The 16,977-nt window shown below is 39.0% G+C and overlaps 1 protein-coding gene across 10 annotated transcripts in view; it reads left to right on the forward strand.

Moving 5' to 3' along the window:
* Window positions 1–16,977, forward strand: part of EYA1 (EYA transcriptional coactivator and phosphatase 1) — an 82,960-nt gene that overhangs the window by 15,556 nt on the left and 50,427 nt on the right. For 7 of the 10 annotated variants that reach the window (XM_081919728.1, XM_081919735.1, XM_081919726.1 and 4 more), the window contains 4 exons: window positions 10,830–10,907; window positions 12,585–12,654; window positions 12,955–13,097; window positions 16,804–16,941. In XM_081919728.1, coding sequence (XP_081775854.1) covers window positions 10,830–10,907; window positions 12,585–12,654; window positions 12,955–13,097; window positions 16,804–16,941 — 429 coding nt within the window. The remainder of the gene's footprint in view (window positions 1–10,829; window positions 10,908–12,584; window positions 12,655–12,954; window positions 13,098–16,803; window positions 16,942–16,977) is intronic. The other 3 variants (XM_081919727.1, XM_081919729.1, XM_081919731.1) reach the window with 1 other exon arrangement.

The following is a 16,977-nucleotide window of genomic DNA, read 5'->3' on the forward strand; positions in this document are numbered from 1 at the left end:
TAAGGGAGTAATGCAGCAATGTATTCTGAAGCAGCAAAAAACCCACTTGTGCCTGTATAAAGCTGTAGGAAGAATGGGATCATCATAGGCTATGTTTGTAATCCACAAGCCTTTCATGCTGAGTGGTCCTGTTGTGGTTAGGCATAGTACTACATAATAAGTGTTTGGGTTGATATGCATTTAGAAACCTTAACTCATTTATTTTGAGTAACCTTGTCATGTCATACTAATGGATGATGCATGCAGCCTCCATCAGACACCTAAGCATTTTCACCAGCAATCCATGTGGAGCTGTTATGTATAGTGAAGGCAGGGGTCTTGCTTTATCTTAAATTATTTCCAACTGAGAGCTAGAATTAGGAACATCTCATCAGTACTCACTAGCCTTCAAGTTGCACTGATTTAAAACAAGAGGGCTTACTATGAAATCCTATACATGCCACTCAGAAGTAAGTCCTATTGAATCCAATAGGGATTACTCCCAGGTAAGCAGGTATAGAATGACATATTTAAATAAACAAAATAAATTATTTAATAATTTACTTAAATCAAGTTGTTCAGTAAGTTAATCATGTATTTTCTGAACAAGAGCTTATAGTAAATGGCTGATAAAACAAAACATATTTAGTTGGCATATTTAGTTGGATCACTGGGGAGTGGAGGCTTTAAGGCCTTCTAATGATCCTGATGCAGCCAAGATCACTGTCTGAAATGGCAAAAGCAAAATGAAAACAGTGGCATGAATAGTTCTGGGATTTCTGGAGGGAGGTACACTACCCTGCAATTTTGCATTAGTAGCATGGGGACAGTAATCTTTTGATCACTGGGATCTCCTTTATATATTCCCACTCACCCACTCCAGTCTGTGGGACTAGCACTGTTACAGGTGCCATAGAATGCTTGTTCTTCAATTGTAAGAAATCAATCTTTTAGTGTAGTTCCCTGCCTGTATAGAGGAACTCCCCACCTGTAGACATATGGCAGGTGCCTGCTTAAAACCTTTTTGTTTAGACAAGCTAATCTAGACACGCAGAAGGTACTTATGTTTTAATCTGTTTTTAGCTGATTGTTGATTATAATCAGTGTTTGAATTTTTTAATACCTGTTTTTAACTGTCTTTTTCTTGATATTTTAAATGTTTTGTTTTGTAAACTGCTTTGAGGTTTTATTACAATCAAGCAGCTTAAATCACCATCCTAATGCTTATTAGCAGTATGGAGAGTGATTGTTTTTCTTTGCCATCCAGTTGCTGCTCGATGAGCTGGAGGGAGTTAATGGGGCTCCCCAGGAACTTGGTAGGCTGTACCGAGAACAGCCAAGAGCTGCTTGCAGCCTATGGGTTACTGTGTGTTTTATCTTACTACCGTTGTTGTTGTTTAGTCGTTTAGTCATGTCCGACTCTTTGTGACCCCATGGCCCAGAGCATGCCAGGCACACCTGCCTTCCACTGCCTCCCGCGGTTTGGTCAAACTCAAGTTGGTCGCTTCCAGAACACTGTCCAACCTTTGTCGTCCTCTTCTCCTTGTGCCCTCAATCTTTCCCAACATCAGGGTCTTTTCCAGGGAGTCTTGTCTTCTCATGAGGTAGCCAAAGTATTGGAGCCTAAGCTTCAGGATCTGTCCTTCCAGTGAGCACTCAGGGCTGATTTCCTTCAGAAAGGATAATAATAATAATAATAATAATAATAATAATAATAATAATAATAATAATTTATACCCCACCCATTTGACTGGGTTCCCCAGCCACTCTGGGCGGCTTCCAACCAAATATTAAAAACAATATAGCATCAAACAAATAATAATAATTTGATTTTCTTGCAGTCCATGGGACTCTCAAGAGTCTCCTCCAGTACCATAATTCAAAAGCATCAGCAATCAGCCTTCTTTATAGTCCAGCTCTCACTTCCATACATCACTACTGGGAAAACCATAGCTTTGACTTTACGGACCTTTGTCGGCAAGGTGATGTCTCTGCTTTTTAAGATGCTGTCTAGGTTTGTCATTGCTTTTCTCCCAAGACTGCTGTTACCATCTGTGGTGATCATGGAGCCGAAGAAAGTAAAATCTCTCACTGCCTCCATTTCTTCCCCTTCTATTTGCCAGGAAGTGATGGGACCAGTGGCCATAATCTTAGTTTTTTTGATGTTGAGCTTTCAGGCCATATTTTGCGCTCTCCTCTTTCACCTTCATTAAAAGGTTCTTTAATTCCTCCTCACATTTGCCATCAAAGTTGTGTCATCTGCATGTCTGAGGTTGTTGATATTTCTTCCTGCAGTTTTAATTCCGGCTTGGGATCCATCCATTCCAGTCTTTCAGATGATGAATTCTGCATATAAGTTAAATAACCAGGGAAACAATATACAGCCTTGTCATACTCCTTTCCCAATTTTGAACCAAACAGTTGTTCTTTATCCAGTTCTATCTGTAGCTTCTTGTCCCACATAGAGATTTCTCAGGAGACAGATGAGATGATCAGGCACTCCCATTTCTCCCATTTTACTCGGAACATCTAAAACTGCTAGTCATGACACTTCCATTTGCAGTAAAATACAAGGATACTGAGCAAGAACACGTTATTATTTTTGTTGTTCGTTGCTTGTTACCTGGATGTCTGCAAGCGACTTACAGCATTTACTTGGGTAAAGGCTGTATCTGAATGACTTCTTCCACCACCACCAGATCATGTCAGGTTGGCTCAAAAATAGGTGAAAAATCAGGAAATAGCTTATGTCTGATCTAAACTGATTTCAGAAATAAGCTGGTCTCCCCCCCCCCCCGAAACTCTCCTCTCTCTCATGGATTCTTTCTCCCTCCTGTCCTCTGATCCCACAAATTCATTCTCTCCTTCCCTTCAACCCCACTTATCAGTCATGGTGATTGTCTGGTGAAAAGAAATTGCATATAATTTAATTTATCATTGAACAGCAAAAAAATAGTGTAGGCTATTAAGGGCAATACAACAATACTGCAATACACATTTCACAAGTACATATTATAACTAATTTTGTACAATGCTCTCTGAAATGATGGGAGGAAATATTATTTCTGCCAAATAGCTTGCCTTTTCAGATGTTTTCTTCCTCCTTTTTCCATGAACATTTGCATCATGTTTATTTACACTTTGTAGATATACAAAATAGAAAAATTGATAGAATAGAAATAATGAAACTATTCTTACAAGGGGACCTATCTGCTGAGCTGGTGGGGAAGGTTTATTTTTTAGAGGGTTGGGGGGATGGAAATATAATTGTGTGATACAGCACAGACTTTGTATACAGAACTGTGGTAGGACTGGCATCTCCAGATAGGGCTGGAAAAGTCTTTTGTCAAAGCCCCCAGAGAGGTTATGCCAGTCATTGTAGACCATACAAAGTCAATGGCCTGACTTTGTAAAAAGCAGCAACTTATATACTGTATCAGTCAACTGAAGGTATTGGTCTCAATATCATTTGAAATGGCTATCTCATGGGTGTTCCTGTTTTATTGTGGGTGTACAGCATTCTTCAATGTGTTCTTGGCACAATAATAGTGGTGAATTTATTCCACTTTAGTTTCTTTTGAGGTGCTTTCACAATGCTACCATATTATTGCTGTTCGGAGTGGCTATAGCACAAAAAGTGGGACAGAAATAACGAAAAACATTTGTGGTACATAAAGTTAAAAGATTCCAGTAGGAAGTTAGTACTGAAATCAGGCTTGGGTGTAACTGCCCCAATAGCATCATGAGCATGGCTTATCATGATGTGTGATAAAAAGGACATCTGGAGGGGCCCTGGGTGGTTGTTTTTCTCATGGAAGGTGGATAGGAAGAGATATCTAGAATTTGGCACACTTGCAGCCCTTTCTCATGGCTGGTGCACCATAGGCCTTGGTCTTCTTTTCTGCTCACTTTCCTCAGATGCAATGGTACACAGCAGGAAGAAGGAAGTGTGTATTTATCCTCCTATATCCCCATATTTCCAGTTCTCTCTTCCCCACTGCCCCAGCTCCACTTACTAGCCTCTACTCTTCTTTCAAAAGGAAGTATAATCAGGCTTCTTTGTCAACATCAACCATGAGAATCTATTTTAATTGGTAGTGCTTTTGGATAACCGAGGGCCAAATGAGACATGGTACTAGATGTGTCATTAGCAATTATGTGTGTGCTTGTGTGTTTAAGTTAATAGGTACACGTGGGCCCAGTTTTCATTGGGACCACAGTGTGTGGTGGAGTGCAATTTGGCCAAAAATGCTATCTAAGCTGCTCTTAGGAAGGAAAGTTCCCATTGTCAAGGGGAAATTTTCATTGGTTTCACAGCAGGAAGAAAAGGTTAACCCTTATCTCCCCATGCACAGCTGCTGTGATGAAAATAATATACACACTACTGTTTAAGGTTTTTTTTTCCCTTAAGGGGGTGTGCTAATGATGTGTATAGCCATTAGTCATCTAATTTGGTCCTATTATCTGCTAAGAACCAAGTTCAGATGTTATTTCTGAAAACCTAATTATAGATGTATGCACATGGGCCATATTCATGAATGGAGAGAAAGCATGTGCACAGCTTGAACTGCTTTGAAGGTTTTTACTGCAGCTAGATCACTAAAAAGAATTGGCAAGCTATTTTCCATTTAAAACAAGTCTGCTTGCTCAAATAGGTACACTGCAACAATCAATGCTGATATGCTCCATGTCATGCCTTTCAGCTAAATCTACTATTTTCTGTTCACATACATGGGCAAATGATTTGGGGTGGTCCAATGTGTTTTCCTTGAAGTTTCATTGTATGTAGCAGAACTTGCATGTCATTCTTTGGAAACTGAAGCACCTTGTTGTCTTCAGTGTTCCTAAATGCTTAACTTCAGAGCATACAGTGGCTGGAGAACTCCTTTTTCATGCTAATGGGCATGAACACTAGGACACTGCATACATGTGCAATATTGTATCAACCACTGAGAACTATAGTTTGGTTAAACCTGGCGTGACTCAACCCCACAGCACCATCCATGGCAGAGAGATCCTCCTGTAAGTGAACACATTTGAGAGCAAAAAGCGTTTTGAATCTGGATGGGGCACAACAAACAAGCATAAAATATTTCCATTAAACAATCAGGATAATTGGTTGAATTGGTAGAGAAGATGTGCATATGTGCATATGACCATGTGTTTCACAGCAACCTGTGAGATTCATCAGATGTCAATGGCTAACAATATAGTTTAACATTCTAAGTTAACTTTTCAGGGATATGATATACAATTTGTAACACAGTCAAGCATTACTATCTGGACAAGTCAGTTTATGAAACCAGGTACAGTGGTACCTCGGGTTTCATATGCTTCCGGTTACATACGCTTCAGGTTACACACTCCGCTAACCCAGAAATAGTGCTTCAGGTTAAGAACTTTGCTTCAGGATAAGAACAGAAATCGAGCTCCAGCGGCGCGGTGGCAGCAGGAGGCCCCATTAGCTAAAGTGGTGCTTCAGGTTAAGAACAGTTTCAGGTTAACAATGGACCTCCGGAACGAATTAAGTACTTAACCCGAGGTACCACTGTATTGAGCATTTCAGTGCCATCCCTACTGAAGAACCAAATGTAATGTGACCTTAACTTTGTATTTTCCAGCCTTCTGTAGTATGAATATTTAATTATTATTAAGAAAGTAATGTTCACTTAAAGATTATGGGGAATTATTCTCTTAAATAACAGTATTACTTAAGTAATAGTATCCTGTAATTCTTCATGTCAGGGATGTAGACTCTCTGACCTTTCACAAGATGAATTCCACTTCTGTAAGCCCCACCCAGCAAAGTTAATGGCCAAGGATGATGGTAGCTGTAGCCTAACAACGCATCCCAGCTTTGCCTTCTTTCAGGAATTAGGAGTTGAGTGCCAGGTAGGCAGAATATGCTTTAAATGGGTACACCTACACTCATACGTGCTCCAGGGACTCCAGTGAAAAGTAAAATAGATGATCTCCACCTGCTAGGCTTCTTTTCATGCTCCATAAATTTAGAGGAGGATCTTCCTCATCCCGCCCGATTTCTCTTCTACCTGCATTTTCCATGGATCAGGGTAGGGAATTTTCAACCTTTGTGACAACTGTGATTAAGCAGTATAGCTAAATAAAAATAAATAAATAAATAAATAAATAAATAAATAATGAGATGCTCAGTATAGTAATTTACCTGAGCATTGGAACTCTAAAGACATCTGCACATCTCAGTCTCATCATGGCCATGCTTTTCCTGAGGTTCTGCAAATTGTATTCCAGTGGAAAATAGAGGGCACACTTTGTTATCAGAAGCTGTAATAGTTCTGCATTTTATGAGTGAATCTAATGGGTGATTAAGATTATAGGAATATAATGGGAGAAATAATTCTTCTGTATGTTACCTAGAAAAGAAACATATGTTAAATGTTATTTACCTATCACTTAAAATTAGGTCAATTTTGCCGTAGTAGTCTTTCAGTAATCAATTTTGGGGCTTATTGTAAAGATTGGCTAAATGGCTAATGCATTTTGAAGTTTGAATTTGTACTTTTCTTCCAAAAGCCCATGGCCTATTTCTTCCCAAAGCTTTGACCTATAGTAGTGTGTCAGCAGCACACAAAATATGAGTGATATACTAACTGCTGTAGGAAGGACGGGATGGAACTCATAGGGCCAAGAGCAGGGGGAAATTCTTCAGAGAAGTATCAGAATATAAATATGGTTTTGGAAGAAGAAACAATTGGCAGTACAGGAAAAATGTATTCAAGGCTGGACCGAATTCCAGCATTGCTTGAGTACAGTTTCAGCTTACTTGGATAGTGTGGTTTCTAAAATGTGGTAGAAGTGGTTTTAAGCACATTCACTGCATTCTGAGGCATTTGTTTCAGAAAAGAGGGTGTATGTCAAAACTCTTCTTTTCCACACTTAAAATATCTATTTGTTTTTAAGCTTGGAGCTCCTTCTGGAGTGTATTTTACTACCAGATTTTGGGGATCCTCCAAAACTCTTACACCTGTCCTGCAATAGATTACAATGCAGAATTGCTTATCTGCACTTTGGCAATATTTTAATATAATGTGTGGGTATGGAGCAATATGAGAAGGTGAAGCCCTTATAGCATAGCTGCTGTGTATGCCTGCTGAGTGTTATTTTCTTCCTGATGGCCTTGGTGGTCTTTTGTGCATCAGGCCTTATGAAAAAATTAGGACGAACTGACTGTATGAAAACCCAGTTTCATCTTTGCAGACTCTAGTGTGCAAACTTCTAGTGTCATTCCCAGTAGTCGTGCAGTGTTTCCCAAATGTGGGTTTTCATCTGTTTTTGGACTACAACTCCTATCATACCTAGCTATCAGGACCAGGGATCAAGGATGATGGGAATTGAAGTCCAAAAACAGCTGGAGACCCAAGTTTGAGAAACACTGAGAATGCATGATTTGAAGTCTCACACCTTTCCCACTCCACTGTGTCAGAAATATCCAGTTAACAGGTGATGTGAATGGGTTAATGTATCACAGGTGCTTCAGGTCTAAAGAACTGGGATCATATAATGTGTGGCATCAAGTTGAAGGTTTAAATTATTATCCTCATTGGCCTGGTTTTCTCAGTTCTCAGTAGCATTGCATAACACACTCAGCCAATAGAAACACAAACTTTTACCCACAAGGGAAGCTTTAAATTAGGAAAACCTCTTTGGATATTGGTTGAGGAGAGGTGCTAGTGTGGTATAGTGATAATTAAAAGTGTTTTCAAGTTGGCTTTGGGATTTTTGTACTATTTGTAACCAAATGAAATAAAATAGTCAGCCAGCTATAATACCTGGCTAGGTATGAACTTTGTCATGGTTGCTTTTTGAACTGCTTGTCCTTCCAACCTGGTGCAGTTTGGGCTAATAGTATCAACTTCCCCTGTAGGGGTGTGGGACCCATTATTATGGTCTGTCCCCGGAGACTTGTGGACCACAAAGGATTCCAGTGAAATTTTCTGGTGACTAGAACTGGCAATCCTGCAGAAGACCTGGATTGACAAGATGCAGAAGGTTGTAGATATGATAGATCTTGAGCATTCTCTCCAACACTGTGGAGCATATTTAGCTCCCTGGTATACTGGGGAGCTCCATGTGATGAAAAAGACCAGGCGATGGCTAGAGTGCAGGTGGTGGGAGTCCCACTGGAAAGATGACCAAACATGTGAGAGCACCCTATTGTGCTTACTGCATGGGGGTGAAAACAATGAAGAAGACCTACATCATTGATTCCATTGGGTTCTCTAAAAGTCAGCAAGCGGAACTAGTGAATATGTGGTTCATAGGCTATTGACACCCATATTGGTGGATGGAGTCCAGGTACCTCAGAGACCCTTTGTGACCTGCCTGAGGACAATGTCATTTGTCTCCATAGCATGTGAGATGCCAATACTCCATCAAGCCATGTTTAGTGGGAACAGTTTCAGTTTTTGCAGCCTGATTGAAGCTAGCTAGGGAAACATGGTTGAGTGGGTTCAGTGTGTGATGTATGCAGCTTCATGATAGGGTGGTGCTAGCCACTGTGGAGGTGATTGTGTGGCCATTCATGGGGGGGACCACCCAGTGGTATTTTACAACTACTACCCAGTTGTTAATACCCTGTTTGAACAAGAAACTTGAGAGGGTTGACCCATTACAATCTGTTTTCAGACCCAGGTTCAGAACTGGGCATTCCTTGGTCACCCTACTGGATGACCTCTCTCAGGAGAGGGACAGGAGGAGTGTGATGTTGTTGCTGTTCCTCCTGGACTGTCATGAATCCTGGGAAGATGGAGCCTTGGTGGGTGAGTGGCTCCCAGGTCAGAGAAATTGATACGTTGCCTGTCCTAGATGAGGTTGTGCTCTCACTGAAGAAGCAGGCGCCTATATAGTTTGGGGGTGTTCCTGGATCCAGCTCTGTCATTGGGGGTCCAGGTGTCCTCAATGGCTAGGAATGCCTTTTACCAACTTTAATTGGTAAGACAGCTATGGACATTCTTGGATCAAGATTGGCTTGACCACGGTTGTGCATGCATTGGGAACCTTATAGTTTGATTACTGCAATGCGCTCTGCTGGTGCAACCCTTGGGGTTAGTCTGGAAGCTGCTTGCAGGATTTGCACTGGCAGCCGATCTACTACTCAGCCAACTTCAAGGTGTTGATTACTAACATAAGGCTCAATACAGCTCAGGACCCAGGTTACTTGAGAAACTTCCTTATTGCTTATAAACCCTGTATGTCGCTGTAGTCTGTGGGAGATTTCCTCCTGCAAGTTCTGAAGATCTGAGAAGCCTGTTCCACAGTAACTGAAAGCAAGGCTTTCAGTGTCACTGCCCCTGTTCTGTGGAATAGCATTCCTTACAATATATGACAGGCACCACCCACTATCTGCACTTTCCAAAACAATTGAAGACATGTTTGTTCCCATAGGCTTTCACAGCTGGATAATTTTTACTACAAGTGTCTGTTTCGTTGTATTTTAGTCTTGTTTTAAATGCATTTGCTGTTCTTGTGTTTTTAATTATCTCAGGTGTAAATGGTTTTATAATGTCTAGAAGATTATTAATAAATCAGTATTAATAATGATCATTCTAATTTATCAAGTGCCTGTAAATTTCTGATTCCATAAATAAATTCATGTTTTACTTTATTATAAGGGCTTTAGTTTACTCATGAGCCGTACTAACCCACACTCAGCTTATGCTAATCAAATTCTGGGAATCCTCTCTAGTTACAGGGCATAGCTCATGCATCACACCCTTCCCAGATTTGCTCCAGAGAGTTGGGGGGGGGGTCCCTGCAACAGCTAATTAAACCCAATCTTCCACTTCCGTTGCAAGACCAACTATGCATTCGCCACTATCCTAGTTAAGAAACATAAGGTAGACTACAGTTGAAAGGGGCACTGCGGTAGATCACATGTTTTGCAGGTAAAATGATACAGATTTAATACCTGTGATCTCCAGGTAGGACTGGGGAAAACTCCTGTCTGAAACTAGGAGAGCTCCTGATAATGTGTACAATAGTCTTGCTCAGTGCAAGGCAGCTTCCTTTGAAATGTACAAAACTTGGAATATTAAAGATACCTGTAAATGTATAGTTTAGCAGAATGTAAAATAACTAAGAGTACTGCAGTGTCTGTGTGTTTGTTACGGTATCATGAAATGTCCTGAAAGTTATAAAGATTAGGTGTAAAAAGTTAGAATAAAGTACAGGCGGTGACCATTTTGCACTACCTACATGCAGGTCCTTTTGGTACCAGAAGAGGACAGAATGGGGGGCAGGGCAGAATGGGGGTGAATTGGGGTTATGCATGCTCCGCCTACACCAGGAACAGAACCCCTGTGCAAAATGGTCGCTGCTTGTACACTAACTTATATAATTGGTTTAGTAACAGCAGAATTCTGTTTCCATCTACCCAAGTTCAATTGGACTTGCTCCCAAGTAAATGCTGTAGGATTGCAGCCTAATATTGTACTGACCTGACAGTAACTTTTTGGCAGTTATGTAGATCACCTCAGAGACTTGCTAGAAAGGCAATAAACAATTCTGTTGTAATGGTTTTTACTCATTTCGGACAGATGTACATATTTTTGTGTATAATATGTTTATAGAAAATAAATGTACAAAATAAGCTTTGTGTTTCTTAGAATTAGTGCTGCATTAGTATATATGAACATAAGCAATTAGTGTACGAGTGTGTTGCACGTATGCATGAGTGTTTGTGCACAAGTATGAAATTCTGTGCATGTCTACTCAGAAGTAAGCCCCACTGAGTTCAGTTTTATTGACTGTCAGGGAAATTTGTCTGGATTGCAGTCATAGTGAACATAAAACACACTTTATTTATATTTTAGTTAAAACAGAGCCAATGAGCAGCAGTGAGATTGCCACTACAACAGCAGACGGGTCTTTAGACAGTTTTTCAGGATCAGGTAAGGAAGCATTTGCCATGTGTAAATATGATACCCATATATGTTTCAGATATTTAATTAGGAAACTGTTTCTGAGTAAAGACAACCATACAGTCTGTGGATTTTCATGTGTGTATTCCCCTTATTGGCAGCGGTTGTCACTTATTAGCTGCCAAGTCTATTTTGAAATTAATAGTGAAATTCTATACATGTCTACTCAGAAGTAAGTTCTGCTGAGTCCAATGGGGCTCCAGTTCCAGGTGAGTCTAGCAGCCTCAGTTTGGTCTAGCAATATTTTCTTCTTAGCTGAAATACAGAGCTGTTACTGGTGACATTTACTGGGCACCCTTTAGTCTCAGTGTAGTCCAAGCCCACATTTTATTTGGCATGTGTAAAGCAGATAGCTTTGCCTCAAAAAATCTAGGTTTGTGTGAAGACAATAGTTTATCAGCTGTGGTGAGAACCTATTTTTTTAAGTGCAAAGCTGTCCCGGTTTTTGCAGCAGGAGGTAACAGCCAATCTGCACTGTTCATAGCTAGCTACTGCTGCAAACTTAAAGATCCTCCCGCCGCCCCTAATCTAGACAAAGAAAAATAAGTGTACATTTGAACAGTGAAGGTGCTTCAGCAGTTTTACTGCTGAAAAAAAATGGGTTGTATTCCATGTTAGTCCTACTCAGAGTAGATCTATTAAATTAATGGACACAAGTAAATTAGGCCCTTAATTTTAGTGAGTCTGTTCTGATGAGCACTTAGATGGATGCTGCCCACTACTTTTGCCTGCAATACTTTTTAAAGGCCAACCAAAACGTCACAAAATATTATACAAGGTTTCAAGTTTGATATGTCAGTTTTACAGTCTCATTATTGGTACACTGTCATTTTTTTTTAAAGATTCTAGCTGATAAAATCCAAAAAGGAATGCTTCCTTTTTGGTTCCATAGCAGCGTGAATGTCTTCAGCCATCACTGTGCTTGAAAATATGCTTTGCGATGAAAAGGCTTTGAGTCCAGTCGGTGGCATATCTAGGTTGAATGGGGAAGTCCCTTGTCTGTAAAGCTACGGCTAATCAGTGCAGATAATACTAAGTTGGATGGACTACTGGTCTGACTCTGTGTAAAGCAGCTTCCTAAGTCACACACTATCTTTGGAAGGAATAAATAATAAAACACTGAAGAAGAATTGCTCTCTTATTGGCATTTGTTTCATTCCTCACTACCATGTGCTAAATAGCTGTTTTCAGTAGTGGCTATAGTTCTTGGGAAGGAAAAAATGGAAGTATGATTGTGGGTTTGAAGAATATCTGACTCACTAAAATGTCACCCTTGTATAAAAATGCTGACATTTTACAGCATTTAAATTTAAGAACCATGCATGGAGTAATTCATTTAATTCAAGTGCAAAATTGTGAGAAAAGTGGAGAGTTAATTAAATGGCTAGAAATATGACAGGGTGTGTTACAAAGGCCTAAAGTGTGACATATTTTTAAAACGGTCCCTTAAGAGCAATTGCAAAAACCCAATTTGCAATAAAGATGTTGAGAATTGTTGTGCTAGCCTGGATCTAGTAAAGTATTACTTGGCGCTGTTTTAATTTTATTAAACTTCATTAAATTTCTAAAGTTCCTTTAACAGAAATAATATTTAGGTTAGATGTGTGTGTTTACACTTCCATGTGCTTTCTTTTCTCCTCCGTACAGCAATTGGAAGCAGTGGCTTCAGCCCAAGACAAACTCACCAGTTTCCCCCACCACAGATATACCCGTCCAAGTAAGATGTCTGTTACATTTAAAAAAAAAGAAAAAGAAAAAAAGTGGAGTTAAACCTCATTTATAATTATAATTGAATCCATCTGCTAAATCATAATTGAAATCAGTTTACCCCTGAGAGAGGTTGTACTTTAGAATAACTACAAATGTATCTTTAGATGTAGAAAATTGTTTAATTAATTAATTTGTTTTGCACAGTGGCCAAGGAATTTACATTCTGTCATGCAGCTTAACCAAAACGTTTGCATGTTTCTATCTAATACAAAGGCTTTCCTGTTTTCTGTCATTTTGCAACGAACAGCAGACCATACCCGCATATTCTTCCTACTCCTTCACAAACGATGGCTGCATATGGGCAGACACAGTTTACCACAGGGATGCAACAAGCCACAGGTTATTCAACGTACCCACAGCCTGGTCAGCCCTATGGAATCCCATCATACGGTGAGTTAAGTTTTTGGGGAGATGGTGACAAACAGTTGTGTATTGGGCTGTGAAGTCGTGTTGCTGAGGAGTGCAGCGTTACTTAGTGACAGAATACCGCATTTTAGTAGCTTAAGCGTAAGTATGTTGCAAAACCACTGAGGTCTGAAAAGAAGTAGAGCATTGTTCCATGATTTTGGAATCGCACTCCTCAGTATTTAGCAGCATCTTAACTTTCACATCCCCATGTCTCCCACTTTCTTGCTATGGGCTATTTCCAACTAATGTCCTTGCAGAAACACAAGAGTTTTTGATCCAGAGGGAAGTATCCGCTAGTAGAAGAGGGAAGGTTATTTTTAAAAAATTCCTTGTTCCATCGGCAGTCCCCAGTGTCCCACAAAAATCTGTTCTGGAGGATATGCAAACCCAGTAGAACAGATTTTCAGGACGCTCCTGAAAATTTCGCCCTCCCCCTCTGTTGTCAGATGCCTCCAATGGAGTAACAGAGCAAGGAGGGTCATTTTGTTCCTAGTCTGTGCGTATATGTTGCTATATTAGGTACTTGAATGCCCTATGACAAGAACCAAGCTATATCTATGGTTTGTATAAAAAACAGAAAGATCAGTGCACATTTTCTTTATGAAGCATTAAGAATGTTAAAGACACTCCTAGCATGTATGGTGCATGTAGATGTCCTTGCTGCATTTTAATTATTAAAGTATTTCTTATGAAATATAGAAAGAATAATTCAACCAAACTTAAGTCCCATTAACATCAGGTGCCCTTTTAAATGTGTTGTAGGATGGTATTGGTTTTGTTTTGTTCTGGTTTTATTATATATTTTATCATATATTTTGTGGAATCTACAGATTGGCAGTATACTCCTCCTCCTACTACTACTACTCCTCCTACTAGATTTCCAAGGTAGCTATTAAACATACCCAATAAAAGCAACCCACAATTTTATTTAAAACAACAGTTAAGAAACCAAGAAGTACTCAACAATTGAAACAGGAGCCAAAGAACTACATAATAATATATCCAAAAGTACTGCCTCATAAAAGGCTTTACACTTTCTCTCCCTAGATGTTGACTGAGAAGGGCATTGGCTCATCTCAACTGGAAGCATGTTGCCCTAAAGGTTTTGGTGATCCCCACTGTTGAGCTCACCATTGAGGACTTCTGAACTATACTATCTCCCTATATAATGGAAAATAAGTCCACTGGGGTTTATTCTTTAATAAAGTGTGACCAGGATTTCCGTCTTAACCAACAAATTAAATTGACCGAAACTCGGGAAATAATGGGTTATGTTTTCTTTAACTGGCCTTTACAAATTCATTTCTTTTGTATTTGCTTAAATCTAGCAAATATAATATTGTGACCTGTTTTAAACTTCATCTTAGTAAAGCGACTATCAGGATGATACTTTCAGGTTTATTTTTAAATGAAAGTAAAAATTAAAACTTTGGCTGCGGGGTTTATTTCTGTAGTGTTAGAACTGATTTTTTTAAAATGCATTTTTTTAAAATAATTGAAATTTATTCTTAAACTGTTAGAATAGGAAAATTGATCACAATGCAGTTTGGTTATTTGTTGCTACTTTGTTATGTTAATACAGTTTACATTCTTGTTTTAGGGTTTATATCCTTTTTTTGTAATATTGCCAGTTGGTCTGTTTTTGTGTTTCTTTCTCCCCTTTTTCTGAACAGCATAATTTTAAAAACTCATTTTGATATATTTATATATACTTGATAACGATTCAATATGGTGTGATACATCACAAAGATAGCTGTAATAACAAATCAGAACTGAATTTATAATTGAACACTGATTAATTTATTCTGTAGTAACTAAACATTTTATGGAACACTCTGGCAAAGGCTTTTTATTATATTGTACAATGAGAGAATGGAGAAATAATGTTTGTAACAGAGTGAGTTTGGCTGGTGGAGATGATTGCCACCGACAGCTGGTTGCTAAGACTTTCTTGGCTCTAATGCTGCAGCAAAACTGTTAAAAAGACTTTAAAATGCAGATTTTCCCCATTGCAGGATGGTTTTCAGTTACTGCTTCTTTATCAGACATGCTGTTGGAAGTTTATTATTTATTTGAATTAGGTTAAATACACATATTAACATACATATATTCATGCATCAGCATAATTCCCATCACTACCATCATACCATTCATGAGTTTTCCTTCTTAATGCAGAGAAGAGGTTTAAAAGAGTTAGGATTGCTTTTTCACAATATAGCTGCCACGTGGGGAATGAAATTTTACTCCCCAGCTGCTTGCAATGTTATCATGACACTTGCTTCTCCTTTTCAATGCACCCTTGAGAGTGGATGATTTGCAGTGGAAAAATAATTGAGGGTTTTTATAAAGGAGAAGCAGCTTACACACCAATACATGGTCTACATGCAGCTTTGTCATATCTAAAATTGCAAGTGCATAATCCACATGGTGATTTTATTTTGTATGCCAAATCACCAGATTAGCTCCAACAGATTTGTTGGTTTTCCTGTCACCACCTGCATGTGTCTTGCCTCACTTCAGAAACCCGGGGCTGAGCTTCAGTTGCATTGCAGAATGTCACTGATTCTCTGCAGCAGTTAAAGCTTACCTGTACAACTGGGCTGCAGGCAATACCCTTTTCCAACACAACATAAAATAATGGCCTATTATGGTGTGGATGCAAACCAGACAGTGAGGTGCCAATGCATATGGCGGGCTACAAAATGTTATTTTTGTCTCTATCTGTTTATCAGGCTAAATACATTTTAATTTTTTGGATTGCATTTATTTAATGAAATCATTTTCAGGGTTGTAGATGTTTGAATTTTGATGAAATTCAATAAGAAAAGAAATAAAAAAGACTATATGTTACCAGTCTGAAGAGACATCTCAAAGGTGTGGGATCTGTATTGTTTACATGGCAAAAAGGCTGTATCCCTTTTGCAGTTAATAATGGATATGTGCCTATAGGCCCAAGCAATAATTTAAAAAGAGATAATTTTCCCACTCTCACCCCTGTTTGAAAATGTCTAGGAAAAATCCTTAAACTATTGAGTTGTAAAAGGTGCTTACTGTATGTGTTAATGTTGGCCCCTGGTAACTAAACCAACTAAAGCGCTGGGACCCAGGTGGTGGAAATCCTGTATATGCGGTTGCCCAGTTACCTTGAATTCATGTACAGGATTGCACTGTAAAACTTGTCAACTTTGGTAGCTAAGAAAGTTTTAACTCACATGCTGGACTTTGTAAATATGAAATTCCCTATTGATATTCTGACCCTCTTTAATTATTAAGCTCTTGCATGTGAAAAGCTATAGAAGAAAGAAATACTTATATTAATAAAACAAGTTTTCTAATGTCTTTCTGAATGAGCAGAAAACAAAAAATGTATAATAGTATCAAATGTGCTTTATAAACACCTATAATTTCACAATTTTAAGCTAAAACTGTCACTTTTCCTTCATACTGCCCACCATTTCTAAACTGATAATGTAACGATTGCTAAATAGGTGAATCTACAGTATGCTCATGCGAGATTTAAATTAAACAAGAATTTAAATTAGAAAGGTTGTGTCAGTTCAGATAGTGCATCTTAACTAGATTATGGGTTGGTGTCCTTTTGCATACTTACATGAATACTTGTGTGATTTTATTTAATGCCCTCTGTTAAAATATGAACAACTAGCTTTGCTATCACTAACTGATTTAGGTGCATTGTGGGCAGGCATCAAGACAGAAGGCGGATTATCACAAACACAGTCACCTGGACAGACAGGCTTTCTGAGCTATGGTGCAAGTTTTAGCACTCCCCAGCCAGGACAGGCTCCATACAGTTACCAGATGCAAGGTCTGTATAAAGTAATTAGAATTCGTTTGCTTTTCA

Source organism: Podarcis melisellensis (assembly GCF_964234715.1).
Source record: "Podarcis melisellensis genome assembly, chromosome: 7".
Taxonomy (NCBI): Eukaryota; Metazoa; Chordata; class Lepidosauria; order Squamata; family Lacertidae; genus Podarcis; species Podarcis melisellensis.